This window comes from Caretta caretta, chromosome 5 (assembly GCF_965140235.1).
Source record: "Caretta caretta isolate rCarCar2 chromosome 5, rCarCar1.hap1, whole genome shotgun sequence".
Taxonomy (NCBI): Eukaryota; Metazoa; Chordata; order Testudines; family Cheloniidae; genus Caretta; species Caretta caretta.
Window position 1 is genome coordinate 48,648,310 of NC_134210.1, and position 14,668 is coordinate 48,662,977.

General features: G+C 48.4%; 2 protein-coding genes across 2 annotated transcripts in view; both read left to right on the forward strand.

Annotated features, from left to right (window-relative positions):
- ANKRD31 (ankyrin repeat domain 31) overlaps positions 1 to 14,668 on the forward strand; it is a 117,390-nt gene that overhangs the window by 2,307 nt on the left and 100,415 nt on the right. The window contains exons 3-5 of the mRNA XM_048850981.2: positions 629 to 717; positions 1,910 to 1,956; positions 12,233 to 12,315. Coding sequence (XP_048706938.2) covers positions 629 to 717; positions 1,910 to 1,956; positions 12,233 to 12,315 — 219 coding nt within the window. The remainder of the gene's footprint in view (positions 1 to 628; positions 718 to 1,909; positions 1,957 to 12,232; positions 12,316 to 14,668) is intronic.
- Positions 1,959 to 4,665, forward strand: LOC142072131 (uncharacterized). Its single transcript, XM_075128534.1, has 2 exons — positions 1,959 to 3,364; positions 3,953 to 4,665. Exons 1-2 carry the CDS (start codon positions 2,779 to 2,781, stop codon positions 4,492 to 4,494), a joined length of 1,128 nt encoding a protein of 375 aa, XP_074984635.1. The 5' UTR covers positions 1,959 to 2,778; the 3' UTR covers positions 4,495 to 4,665.

Here is a 14,668-nt window from a genome sequence, read left to right on the forward strand (position 1 = left end):
ATTTGCATTGATGGCATTTCTATTCATCCCACTGTAATTAGCATGTTATTATTTGTGCTAATTTTTATCACATCAATTTCATGACAAGAAAACATGGGCTATAGTCAATCTAAATTAATACAATAATCAACAAAATAATGTGGATACCAGTGTTGTGATTTTTACAGCATAAGGGATCAAATTAAACAGAGCAGCATTCTATATTACTGTAGAGCTGGGTTTTTCTCAGTATGATCATTCAGTAATTTTAATCTTCTCATCTCAGTTTGATAATTAATGTGTAAAGATGAGTACTAAAGTTTATTACGTGCATCAGGACACTGACTATAATTCCAGTTGTCAGGAAAAAAAACTATTGTCAGAAATTAATCGCACTGTCTGATGTGTAGCCCATGTTTCCAAAATATTGTCTGCAAAAGAAATAATAATTTTTCCCTAAATTGTTTTCTTTTCAGTTCTTGCATCTGCCATATTATGTTTTTCAGAATCTAGGCTGAGAGACGTGACCAGTGTGAAGGTGTGATTTGTCCAATTATTTTTTCTGGCAGTTGGAATTTGCAGAAATTCCTTGAGTCTGTGTTACAGTAGCACAACAGAAATGGCTTTAACTACCTATTTTTGTGTTTAGTTTTAGAAAACCTCTCTCCAGAGATTCAGCTTGTCTGTAAATTGAGTGATAATCTAGAAAATATGAAGCAAAAGAACCAGATAAATCCGGTATGTATAGAAATTACAGCTCCTCAGCTACACACATACTGCAATTGATAATTATTAGATTCACTGTGTCTGACTGTGCCCCTCCCGCTTCTATTTGTGGAAAGAGCCAGAGTGTATGTAACTGAAAAGGGTTTTATGGAAGGAGGAAATCCTGCAGTATATACTCAGCCCAGGAACGCACAGAAGAGTCTCCTCTGGAGTTTCATGGGGGTGTGCCTTGCTACGGTTTCAGGAGCAGGGCTGCAATTAGCCTGTAAAATTACCGGATGTTCAAATTGGTAACCAGTTTTTCCCACCTGCAGATGACAGGCTGACAGAATGAGTAGGAGGAAACTATAGATTGTTACCGTGTAGATTCCTGTGCTGTATATGAATTTCTTTAGACTTAAATAACTGGGGAAATATTTCCAGTTGTACCTGTATAGTTACATCAATGTAATCACCTATGTGAATGCTCTTATTCTGATATGAGTGACTTATTTTTAGTTTAGCTTAAACCCTTCCCAAGAGACATAAATTAAACCAGAAGAAGGAACTCTTATTCTAGAATAAGAGGGTCCACACTGGAGGGGAGAGGAATGTGTGTTATACAGGCATAACTATATTAATTTAAATTCACATTTTAGGTTAAAAATACGTTCCAATGTAGACAAGGCCTTAGTTTAGGGGACAGTTTGGGTTACTATTAGCATTTCTCATAGTTGTTGTGATTGATGCTATTACTTCAGCCATTTCTGGAGTAGCAGCTTATCCTCTTTAATTGGAAGATGCGGTTATTGTTACCAGAGGGAAGAAAGAGTGGTTAGAAATAATTGGGGATAGGAGAGTATTTGCTTGCAGGACTCCACTAAAGAGCGTGAATTTGAGGCGAGGAATATATCTAATTTGTACTTTGGTCACTTCATAAATAAAATAGCTCAAGCTTAAGGGTATTACAATTTAATTATATAAGGTATATTTTCATTCTGACTGTATTTTGCCTTCTATGACTTGGATTGAGTAAGTAGCCCATATGTCATAGCAATATTAGTAATCCGGTCTAGCAGAATTCGGAGTCTCACTGATAACTGCTGTATTTAGGTCTTCCAAAACCATTAATAATAGGAAGAGGCTAGGTATATAGTAATGCTGAAAAATTAAATCACTGAGTAGTTTATATTCACCAAGTTGTTCAAACACTTTTTTCTCCCAGCTGGCTCATAAGAGAAGTGAAACTGAACAATCTCAGTCTCTGCTACAGTGAGTATAATAAGCACTGGATAAATTCCATTCAGGCAAACAGTAATTTCCCAGCAAAAAGTTTCCCTTGTAGCCTTATTTGGATGGGATATTTTTTCCAGCCTTGAACAATAAAATAATTTTACTGGTTGCTAATAAGCAGTTGTGTTTAATGCCAGAGATCACTTTATATCAGTGATGGATGAAATCATTCTTGTCTCCATTCATATATATATATATATATATTAGTATGTAGTAGTTAGGATATATAACTGGGCATAACTGGAAAATAATAAAGGAAAATTTAGGTTGTCAGAAAAAACGTCCTGACACTGAGATTTATTTAGTAGAATGGCTTATGCCATGGAATAATTGTGGAAGCACCTTGGAACATTTAACACTAGACAACATAAAATCCTAAAACCCGGTAGAGAATAATCCGTGTTGGGAACAAAAGAGGCTGGATGATCTAATACAGTGATACTCAGCCCTGGTCTACACTAGGACTTTAGGTCGAATTTAGCAGCGTTAAATCGATGTAAACCTGCACCCGTCCACACAATGAAGCCCTTTATTTGGACTTAAAGGGCTCTTAAAATCGATTTCCTTACTCCACCCCTGACAAGTGGATTAGCGCTTAAATCGACGTTGCCGGCTCGAATTTGGGGTACCGTGGACACAATTCGATGGTATTGGCCTCCGGGAGCTATCCCAGAGTGCTCCATTATAACCGCTCTGGACAGCACTCTCAACTCAGATGCACTGGCCAGGTAGACAGGAAAAGAACCACGAACTTTTGAATCTCATTTCCTGTTTGGCCAGCGTGGCAAGCTGCAGGTGACCATGCAGAGCTCATCAGCACAGGTGACCATGATGGAGTCCCAGAATCGCAAAAGAGCTCCAGCATGGACCGAACGGGAGGTACGGGATCTGATCGCTGTTTGGGGAGAGGAATCCGTGCTATCAAAACTCCGTTCCAGTTTTCGAAATGCCAAAACCTTTGTGAAAATCTCCCAGGGCATGAAGGACAGAGGCCATAACAGGGACCCGAAGCAGTGCCGCGTGAAACTGAAGGAGCTGAGGCAAGCCTACCAGAAAACCAGAGAGGCGAACAGCCGCTCTGGGTCAGAGCCCCAAACATGCCGCTTCTATGATGAGCTGCATGCCATTTTAGGGGGTTCAGCCACCACTACCCCAGCCGTGTTGTTTGACTCCTTCAATGGAGATGGAGGCAATATGGAAGCAGGTTTTGGGGACGAAGAAGATGATGATGAGGAGGAGGAGGTTGTAGATAGCTCACAGCAAGCAAGCGGAGAAACCGGTTTTCCCGACAGCCAGGAACTGTTTCTCACCCTAGACCTGGAGCCAGTACCCACCGAACCCACCCAAGGCTGCCTCCTGGACCCAGCAGGCGGAGAAGGGACCTCTGGTGAGTGTACCTTTTAAAATACTATACATGGTTTAAAAGCAAGCATGTGAAAGGATTACTTTGCCCTGGCATTTGCGGTTCTCCTAGATGTAGTCCTAAAGCCTTTGCAAAAGGTTTCTGGGGAGGGCAGCCTTATTGCGTCCTTCATGGTAGGACACTTTACCACTCCAGGCCAGTAACACGTACTCGGGAATCATTGTAGAACAAAGCATTGCAGTGTATGTTTGCTGGCATTCAAACAACATCCGTTCTTTATCTCTCTGTGTTATCCTCAGGAGAGTGAGATCTAATTCATGGTCACCTGGTTGAAATAGAGTGCTTTTCTTCAGGGGACACTCAGAGGAGCCCATTCCTGCTGGGCTGTTTGCCTGTGGCTAAACAGAAATGTTCCCCGCTGTTAGCCACAGGGAGGGGGGAAGGTTGAGGGGGTAGTCACGCGGTGGGAGGAGGCAAAATGCGACCTTGTAACGAAAGCACATGTGCTATGTATGTAATGTTAACAGCAAGGTTTACCCTGAAAGAGTGTAGCCACTGTTTTATAAAATGTGTCTTTTTAAATACCGCTGTCCCTTTTTTTTTCTCCACCAGCTGCATGTGTTTCAATGATCACAGGATCTTCTCCTTCCCAGAGGCTAGTGAAGCTTAGAAAGAAAAAAAAACGCACTCGCGATGAAATGTTCTCCGAGCTCATGCTGTCCTCCCACACTGACAGAGCACAGACGAATGCGTGGAGGCAAATAATGTCAGAGTGCAGGAAAGCACAAAATGACCGGGAGGAGAGGTGGCGGGCTGAAGAGAGTAAGTGGCGGGCTGAAGAGAGTAAGTGGCGGGCTGAAGACAGGGCTGAAGCTCAAATGTGGCGGCAGCGTGATGAGAGGAGGCAGGATTCAATGCTGAGGCTGCTGCAGGACCAAACCAGTATGCTCCAGTGTATGGTTGAGCTGCAGCAAAGGCAGCTGGAGCACAGACTGCCACTGCAGCCCCTCTGTAACCAACCGCCCTCCTCCCCAAGTTCCATAGCCTCCACACCCAGACGCCCAAGAACGCAGTGGGGGGGCCTCCGGCCAACCAGCCACTCCACCACAGAGGATTGCCCAAAAAAAAGAAGGCTGTCATTCAATAAATTTTAAAGTTGTAAACTTTTAAAGTGCTGTGCTTAAAGTGCTGTGTGGCATTTTCCTTCCCTCCTCCACCACCCCTCCTGGGCTACCTTGGTAGTCATCCCCCTATTTGTGTGATGAATGAATAAAGAATGCATGAATGTGAAGCAACAATGACTTTATTGCCTCTGCAAGTGGTGATTGAAGGGAGGAGGGTCGGGTGGTTAGCTTACAGGGAAGTAGAGTGAACCAAGGGGCGGGGGGTTTCATCAAGGAGAAACAAACAGAACTTTCACACCGTAGCCTGGCCAGTCATGAAACTGGTTTTCAAAGCTTCTCTGATGCGTACCGCGCCCTCCTGTGCTCTTCTAACCGCCCTGGTGTGCGTAACCAGCATCCAGGCGATTTGCCTCAACCTCCCACCCCGCCATAAACGTCTCCCCCTTACTCTCACAGATATTGTGGAGCACACAGCAAGCAGTAATAACAGTGGGAATATTGGTTTCGCTGAGGTCTAAGCGAGTCAGTAAACTGCGCCAGCGCGCCTTTAAACGTCCAAATGCACATTCTACCACCATTCTGCACTTGCTCAGCCTGTAGTTGAACAGCTCCTGACTACTGTCCCCACCACAGTTAGGGAATCCCATTGCAGCAAAGCCATCCACTATGACCTGCACATTTCCCAGGGTCACTACCCTTGATATCAGCAGATCTTTGATTGCGTGGGCTACTTGCATCACAGCAGCCCCCACAGTAGATTTGCCCACTCCAAATTGATTCCCAACTGACCGGTAGCTGTCTGGCATTGCAAGCTTCCACAGGGCTATCGCCACTCGCTTCTCAACTGTGAGGGCTGCTCTCATCTTGGTATTCATGCGCCTCAGGGCAGAGGAAAGCAAGTCACAAAGTTCCATGAAAGTGCCCTTACGCATGCGAAAGTTTCGCAGCCACTGGGAATCGTCCCACACCTGCAACACTATGCGGTCCCACCAGTCTGTGCTTGTTTCCCGAGCCCAGAATCGGCGTTCCACCGCATGAACCTGCCCCATTAGCACCATGATGCATGCATTGGCAGGGCCCATGCTTTCAGAGAAATCTGTGTCCATGTCCTGATCACTCACGTGACCGCGCTGACGTCGCCTCCTCGCCCGGTATCGCTTTGCCAGGTTCTGGTGCTGCATATGCTGCTGGATAATGCGTGTGGTGTTTAATGTGCTCCTAATTGCCAAAGTGAGCTGAGCGGCCTCCATGCTTGCCTTGGTATGGCGTCCGCACAGAAAAAAGGCGCGGAACGATAGTCTGCCGTTGCTCTGACGGAGGGAGGGGCGACTGAGGACACGGCTTACAGGGTTGGCTTCAGGGAGCTAAAATCAACAAAGGGGGTGCCTGTACATCAAGGAGTATTTCAGGCAGGACTTCACGGAGGGTTCCAATAAGAAATGGTGCACCTAAGTTATCGTTCTTATTGGAACAAGGAGGTTAGCCTGGCCTCTGATTGATACATGGCTAGATTTACCTCGCTGCACCTTCTCTGTGAGTGACTGCAGTGTGATCTAGAGGAATGAGTCCCCTAGACAGGGGAGGAGGCAAATGAGTACAAAACAAATCTGGTCTATTTCTTGTTTTGACCCACTCCATCTATCTTTTACATCTTTGGCTGGCAGCAGACGGTGCAGAAGGACTGCATGCCATCCACATCTCATGGCTGCTCGGCAGAAGATGGTACAGTACGACTGCTAGCCATCCTCATCTCTTGCCTGCCTGGCAGAAGATGGTACAATACTACTGCTAGCAATCCTCATCTCTTGCCTGCCTGGCAGAAGATGGTACAGTACGACTGCTAGCAGTCCGTATCGCCTGCCCGCTCACCATAAGACGGTTCAATAGGACTGACTGCAGGACTAAAGAGAATGACCTGGTCAAGTCACTCCAAATTTAGTCCCTGCGCCCATGTCTGCCCAGGCGCTCCCAGCCGACGTGGCCAGGAGCACCTCGGACATGACGATGACGGCTACCAGTCGTACTGTACCGTCTGCTGCCACAAGGCAAGGGGTTGCTGCTACTGTGTAGCAATGCCGTACCGCGTCTGCCAGCACCCAGGAGACATAGGGTGACGGTTACCTGAGCGGGCTCCATGCTTGCAGTGGTATGGCGTCTGCACAGGTAACTCAGGAAAAAAGGCGCGAAATGATTGTCTGCCCTTGCTTTCACGGAGGGAGGGAGGGAACGGGGGCCTGACGATATGTACCCAGAACCACCCGCGACAATGTTTTAGCCCCATCAGGCATTGGGATCTCAACCCAGAATTCCAATGGGCAGCGGAGACTGCGGGAACTGTGGGATAGCTACCCACAGTGCAACGCTCCGGAAGTCGACTTTAGCCTCGGTACTGTGGAAGCGCTCTGCCGAGTTAATGCACTTAATGCACTTAGAGCATTTTCTGTGGGGACACACACACTCGAATATATAAAACCGATTTCTAAAAAACCGACTTCTATAAATTCGACCTTATTCCGTAGTGTAGACATACCCTCAGTGGTTCAGGAACCAAATTAGCGATCGACATTACCCAAAAAAGCCGTGGTAGTGTGAATTCATTGTTTTGTTTACTATAGTATACCTCTACCCAGATATAACACGGTCCTCTGGAGACAAAAAATCTCACCTCATTATAGGTGAGACCGTGTTGTATCGAACTTGCTTTGGTCCCCCTGTTCCTTGTTCCCTGACCGCCCCCTCCAGAGACTCCCATCCCTAATCATCCCCAGGACCCCACCCCCTAACCAACCCCCCCTGCTCCCTGTCCCCTGACTGCTCCGACCCCTATCCACACCTCTCACCCCCTGACAGGCACTCACTGGCAGCGGCGGGAAGCGGAGCAACGCAGCCCCAGCCCGCTCCACTCCATCACCTCCCAGCTGCGGCGCTCCGCTTCCCGCCACCGGTGAGTGCAGGAAGGTTGGGGAAAGGAATCCCCCCGTACTCACCTGCGGCAGGAAGCGGAGTGCTGCAGCTGGAAGCTGGCAAAGTAGAGTGGGCTGGGGCCAGGCTGCTCCGCTTCCCACCGCCGGTGAGTGCAGGGAGGTTGGGGAAAGGACACCCCCATATTCACCTGCGGTGGGAAGCGGAGCAACATGGCCCCAGCCCGCTCCACTCCGCCACATCCCAGCCGCGGCGCTCTGCTTCCTACTGCCAGTGAGTGCAGGGAGATTGGAGAAAGGACGCCCCCATACTCACCTGTGGCGGGAAGCAGAGCGACGTGGCCCCAGCCCGCTCCGCTTTCCTTGTCCGTGTCGCTGCGGGGAGGGGGAGATAGGGGAAAGATCCCGCACTCACCTGCGGTGGAAAGTGGAGCGCCATGGCTGGGAGCTGGCGGAGTGGAGGGAGCTGGGACTGGGCTGCTCCGTTTCGCCGCTGCTGGTGAATGCGGGGGCGATCCTTTCCCCCAAGCCCCCTCCCGCAAGTGACACGGCTGGGGCTGGGGCGAGGGAAGCGGAGCGGGTGCTCCTGGCCCCCCGCTAACCTCCCATGCCACTCTGGGACTGCAGGGTCCCCAAAAGTGCCCCCCCCACAGCTCCTGCCTCCTAAACCCTGGGCGGGGGGAGCTCCTGACCGCCCCCAAGACCCTCTGCCCCTTATCCAACCCCTCGGCCCTGGTCCGGCCTGGCCCCCTTAACACACTGCTCAGAGCAGCGTGTCGGAGCTTTACCGCGTTGTATGTGAACCCGCGTTATATCGGGGTAGAGGTGTACTATATTTATATACATATAGATAGATGTACGGGAAATATTTAGTTGTATAATTCTCACAGCAAAATGACTGACCAACTATTATTTTATCAACCACAATTGGTTAATAACATAGAAAAAACATCCTGGTTGGTCAATAACTTAGATTGGTTAATAAGTAAATCACACTGTTTTAATATCATGTGCTGCATAGAGCCGCAGGAGACATGTTAAAGAGCTGCTTGCAAGCCTCAGTTTGAGTATCATTGATCTAATATATGTTTCAATACTATGAATTTATGATTATGGAAATCAATATGTAAGTATCATGAGATAATGGTTGGGGTTTTTTAACCTGCTTTATAAACAACTGCAAGTACATCTTTTTATATTTCCCATACTATATCAGGTCATTTGTCCCTTTAATCGAGTATCCTGTCTCCAGCAGTAGCCAATACCTGATGCTTCACAAACTCAGTAATGCACCTATCCAGTTGTCAGTGGTATATACATGGCAGAAAAAGCTCGTTCTTGATTCCTGCAGGCTTATGCCCTGAAGGATGTTTCCCCCTCTTACTACAGAGTCGTGTATATCTTTTCCTCTTCCCTGGGACCTAAACCAGAAAATCTGCTAGTGCCAGTTTAGCAGAGTTCATCTGGATGGGCTTGAGAAAGGGCCCTCACCTTTTATGATTTGGGCCTCATCCTTTAGCAGCGCCTTTAGGAGTTCTATGGAAGATTTTTAATGAGCTCCCAACCAAGTTCCTTAGAGTAGTTTCTTACCTTAGGCCTCCTGTTAAGTTTGTTCTCTTTGGAGCCCAAACCTGGTGCTAAATGACTTCTGTTCTGAAACATTTGAACCCATCCTCAACATTCAACTTTGTCTCCTGGCATAGAAAGTGGCCTTTTTAGTGTTGGTCTCCACAGCCTGGTGATTCAGGGAGCACCCAGATGTGACTTGTGGCACCCATGCCTCATTTTGCAAAAAGTGAAAGTAGTTCTCCAAACATGCTCCAGTTTTCTCCTGCAGATGGTCCAACCTTAGCTAGGAGATCCCTCTCCCCAACTTCTACCCACACCCAAAAGTCAGACTTGAGGTCTGGTAGCACTCCCTGAATGTCTGCCAAACTTAGTCTTATTTTCCTGAACTGAATAGGTCTCAAATCCAAGTCCCTGTTCATCCTGTTCAAAGAACCTCACTAAAGGGCGTAGATACTGTATGTCCTTTCCTGCAGGTTCAGACCTTCTGTCTGCACTCCTCCTTCCTTGCAGATCTCCTCTGCTTAGACAGGCTTTGAGCTCACTGTATTTGAGTGGTGGCCCTGTTGTTGGCATCAGTCATGCCCTTTGCTGAACGTGGTGTGACCTCGGTGGATGAATTCAGCTGATGCTGAATTTGGTCAGCAAGTTCTCTGGAAGTTCTCTTCCACTCTCCAGCAGGCTCTGACACACCTTCCTCCCTTGCTCTCCCAGTTTCTTCCCTACTGTCATTTTAGACATGCCTATTTTAACATCTCTGTAGTTACTCTTCTCTTCCGTGGGTGCGGTCTGCAGGTCAGAATTTAGTAATCCATATTGGTGGCTACCACGTCACAGAAAAACAAATTTCTCTTGGAACTTTACTTGTTTTCGGTGATGTGGCAAAACCAGTATGGGCACCTACACAGAATACCTCATGAAACAATCAGGCTTAAAGTAACTAGAAGGTCAGCATAGCCTAAGATGATCATATGTTTACCCAGCTCTGGAAGTTCTCCACTGGTGAAGCTCCTGGTCACAAAAATCCTGCGTCTGGTTGGGCTACCGCCTGCCTGCTTGATGAAGAGGACTCAACGATTTGGTCACATTGGTATTGCAGATTGTGACTGAATGCACCCCTGTATTCACACCCTACAGCAGTGGTCCCCAAACTTTTGAAGGTTGCACCCCCCTTCCCCCGACCACACCCATCTACCCCCTCAGGCCCCCCCAGGGCCACAGCTCTGCAGTGGGGGACGCAGACAGGGGTATGGGGGATGAGGCTGCAGCTGAGGCTGGGGGTGGGGCCGGGAGCAGAGCCGCAGCCAGGCTTCCAGCCAGGCGCAGAACCGCACTGAGGCTGAGGACGGGAGTCAGACCCGGGGCTGGGACCCAGGGCCACGACTAGGGGCTGGGTGGTGCTCCTTTCCTTCCCCCCCCCCCGTGGGGGCTGGCCTGGCCCGCTGCCTGGCCCTGAATGTTCCTCTGTGCTACCCTGGGGGGGGCACACTCCACAGTTTGGGGACCTCTGCCCTACACACCACTGTAGTAATCTTTGTATAAAATATGTCTTGTGAGGTATTGTTTGAAAACTAATAACTCAATAGTCACTGATATCATGGTGAAATGTGTGTAGCAACATTATATGTAAAGTTATGAACATAAGCTGAAATTATGATCTAAATGTGTTTACCAGCCAAGTCTGGGAAGGGGGGTAAACCTACTCCTCAAAGACAAAGGACAAGCTAATGCTGCTAGTCAGGTGTCCTGAAAGCTGATTGGCAATCACCTGTCAAATGGCCATTCTTTGGCAATGAGTGGGGAGCAGGAACAGATCGATCTGCATTTTAGCAAGTAACAGCGTGGAACCTCTTTCATCATGAAATTCCATGTCTCCGTCCTCACAGCGGGAAGGAATTTTATCTAGGGGTAGCCCTCAGGAAAATGCATTTCAAAGGGTGCCTGGACTATAAAAGTGAGGGACAACAGCACCCCAGATTCTTTCTCTCTCTCACCTAAGAACACAGGAACAAGCCTTTGGACTTTGGCAGGGGTTATGACCTGAGAATTTGGTCAGCCTGGTTGCAGGGGACATGTGGTCAGGATTTTATCTTGACCCAAGTCTAGTTTGTAAAGTTTTAGCTACTAGAAAGCATTCTATCTTTATTTCTCTTGTAACCATTTCTGACTTTAATACCTTGTACTTGTACTCACTTAAAATCTCTCCTTATAGTTAAACAAACTTGTGTTATTTTTTAATCAAAACTAATCCAGGGTTGTGTTTGCACTGAATAGGTTGGTAACTCCAATTAAAGTAGCAAACTGGGGCAACGGGCCTCTAATATCTGAACTGTCCAGGTAAGGGCTGGACAGTACAGAATATATGTCTTTTGGGAAAATTCAAGGTGGGGAGTATGTCGCGGCCACCCTGCAGATAGTAGCCGAGGCTGCTGCAAGCCAGAGTGTGGCTGTTGTGGCAATTTGAATATAATAGCCAGCCCAATTTAGATAATTGAGAAGTGTGTTACTGATTACACTTGTGAGTTGGGAATTTATGCCTCTAAAAGACCTAAAGTGCTTCCACAAATAATTGCACAGAAAAATTACATTAATTGTCTTAACTACAACCAGAGGCCTGGTTAAGACAAGGCTGAAAATTTTGTCCAAAGTACCAGAACAGGCATGAGTGGCAGGTGAACCTCCGCTTTGGGGAGGCTAGCCTGCTGGCCGTGACCCTTCTGCCTGAGGCAGCAACCCCCCGCACGCTGGAGCCCCAAACTCCCCCATAACAAGAAGAGCCCCACAGCCTGCCCACCCCAGCCACGCCAGGCTGCTGCCCCCTTCCTGCCCCCTGCCAGTCCAGTCCCAGCCACACCAGGCTGAGCCACCACCCCGAGCTGCCAGGCCGAGCACCGGGACAAGCCACCAGCCACCCTGAGCACCGGCCTGAGCCACCGGCCCCTGCCAGCATTTCCCCCCCCATGGCCGGCAAGCCCCAGCGCACGGCCAAGCGAGCAGCCTCACTACTCCCCCGCCAGACCCTCTCACCCACCACTGGCTCATTGTGTTTCCTCCTCACTCCCCCACCCCTAAGGAGGTGAGACGCGGCAAGCCGCAGCAGGCAGGCAGCAACAGATGGTTGGGGCCTCGGGGAAGAGGCAGGGCCACTGCGGCCCAGGTGTCCGGCAGCAGGTCAGTGGCAGCTGCGCCAGGGAAGGCTTAGCCCATGAGAACAGGCAAAGTATTTTTGTGCATTGCTCCTTGAATGGTGAACTTTTAAAATTATATTTATTTCTTTTTAGGGGTGCAGTATTTACTACAAAGATTTCTCAGCCTGGTCTTCCGCTAAATGCCTCAGTAGGTAGAGAGCAAAATTACACTGTAGGTATGTTTTATGTTGTAAAAAACAACCTAAAATACAGTCACTCTAAATTTGGAAGAAACAACTGAGAAACTGTAAATGAGTATAGTGGTTTGAGCATTGGCCTGCTAAACCCAGGGTTGTCAGTTCAATCCTTGAGGGGGCCGTTTAGTTGATCTGGGGCAAAAAATGGGGATTGGTCCTGCTTTGAGCAGGGGGTTGGACTAGATGATCTCCTGAGGTCCCTTCCAACCCTGATATTCTGTGATTCTATGATATAGATTTATTTAGGATATAGATATGTGACCTTTGAGACCAGAGGGGCAGATTTTTAAAGGTACTTAGGTGCCTAAAGAAGAACTAAGTGCCTAAATCCACCACTTACATGCCCATGGTATTTTTAAATCCACTGCTCAGCAGTTGCCTAACCCCCCTGGGTGACTGTTTTCCTGCCCATTGGCACTGAAATAGCTAAGCCTTAGTGTCCTAAGTGCTGCCATTCCCCCACAGCAAATGGTTGTAGCTTTGTAACCCAGTAACTGTGGTCTGGAGCAGGGGTGAGTGAGGAATGCATGTCTGTCCATGAGTGTCCTGGTGGGGAAGATAGGAAAGGAGGGTTGGGAAGGTTTTGTTCAGATCAGTAGCAGGGTTGGCATAACGGCACCAGGACCCCCCTGGGTCACTTTAGGAGTTTAGTCATGGTGGTTCTTACTTTCTTCCTGTGTATTTGAGGGATTTTCATGTATTTTTCCTGTTAGCATATTCTCTAAGGCCAGGACTAAACGAAGAGGCAGGACTCTCTCCTGTTCCTTCCACCCTTGTAGGAGATTGTCCCCTTGCATTCCTATAGCAGTTGGGGATCCACTAAGCACTTGAGTATATCCAGAGCATAAATTCAGGGTTCCTTCAACCCAGCTGGATGGTGAAAGCTATCTTTTATGTGCTCAGGGATATTGTTGAAATTGACTTCCTCCAGGAGTTGCTGGGAACCCTCTGAGGCTATGGACAACGGGAATTGGATTAGTGTGTGCTGCTTGGCATGGCGTGCCTCCCTCCCTTTCTCTCCATTTGCTCCTCCCCCACCCTCCAGAATGCTGACATGACAGCATGGTCGGAAGCTCAGCTCACCATTTTTTCTGTCCTGTGGTTTGGTTCTGGCTGGCAGCAGGGAAGTGGAGTGTGTCTGATCAAGTGGCTAGGGCTCCTAGGAGTGCTCAGGGAGACTCCAGGGGAAGGGGAATAAAATGTATTTTCTCTTTTCCAGCGCTGTAGTAGATAGTGGAAATGGCCTGTGAACTGTGGAGCAGTCAAACGTGTGTAAGGGCCGGTCAGCCTCTCATCGCTTTGCAAAGTTCCAAGCTTGCCTAGCTTGAGTAAGAAGATATCCAGTTAAGCAGGGCAGCGCTCATTTCAGCTTTTTAAAGTCCCATATGTAGCTGCTTAGATGGTCCCCATCTAAGCGAATAGGGAGAAAAGTGCTTAACTGGCACCTATCCTGGCTTTCAAAATTCCGCTAGGTGGTGAAACATGTGGCACTGAGTGGGACAGTGCCCAAGCAGGGACCTCATTTCAGATTTTGGTGGGGGGGGTCCAACTTTAACTGTTATTCCAGGGGCTACTTAGGCACTTGAAAGCTCTAGTATTTTGACAGATAACTTTAGCAATTAGCAGACAGGAGCCCTGTATCTAATTCCTATATAAAAGAAAGAAAATGAAATAAATATTAGACCCACTCAGCTCTAATACTCACATGTTCTGATGTCTTGTGGCAAGGCACTTAAGGGACACTGGTTAGGTTTAAAATTTTAACGTATATTCTTACATTGTTACTAACTCTGTGGGGAGAGAGACCCTCTCAGGATTCCTGGGTTCTATCTCAGCTCTGGGAGGAGAGTGGGGTCTAGTGCAGGGGTGGGCAAACTTTTTGGCCCAAGGGCCACATCTGGGTATGGAAATTGTATGGCGGGCCATGAATGCTCATGAAACTGGGGTTTGGGGTGCAGGAGAGGGCTCTGGGATTGGGCCAAAAATTAGGAATTCAGGGTGTGGGAAGGGGCTCCGGATGTGGGGCAAGGGGTTGGGGTGCAGGGGGGTGAGGGCTCCAGCTGGGGGTGCGAGCTCTGGGGTGGGGCTGGACATGAGGGGTTGGGGGTGCAGGAGGGTGCTCTGGGCTGGGATCGAGGGGCTCAGAGGGCAGGAGGAGGATCAGGGCTAGGGCAGAGGGTTGGGGTGCAGGAGGGGTTCGGGGTGCTGGCTCTGGACAGCACTTACCTCAATCAGCTCCCAGAAGCAGCGGCATGTCCCTGCTCCGGCTCCTACGCGTACCCCTTTTTCCAGATAATTTATGAATATGTTGAATAGGACTTGTCCCAGTACA

Coding starts and splice junctions, on each gene's coding strand:
- LOC142072131 (XM_075128534.1), top strand. CDS start 2,779: ATGCAGAGCTCATCAGCACAGGTGACCATGATGGAGTCCCAGAATCGC. Junction 3,365..3,952: donor AGGCGGAGAAGGGACCTCTG/GTGAGTGTACCT, acceptor TTTCTCCACCAG/CTGCATGTGTTTCAATGATC.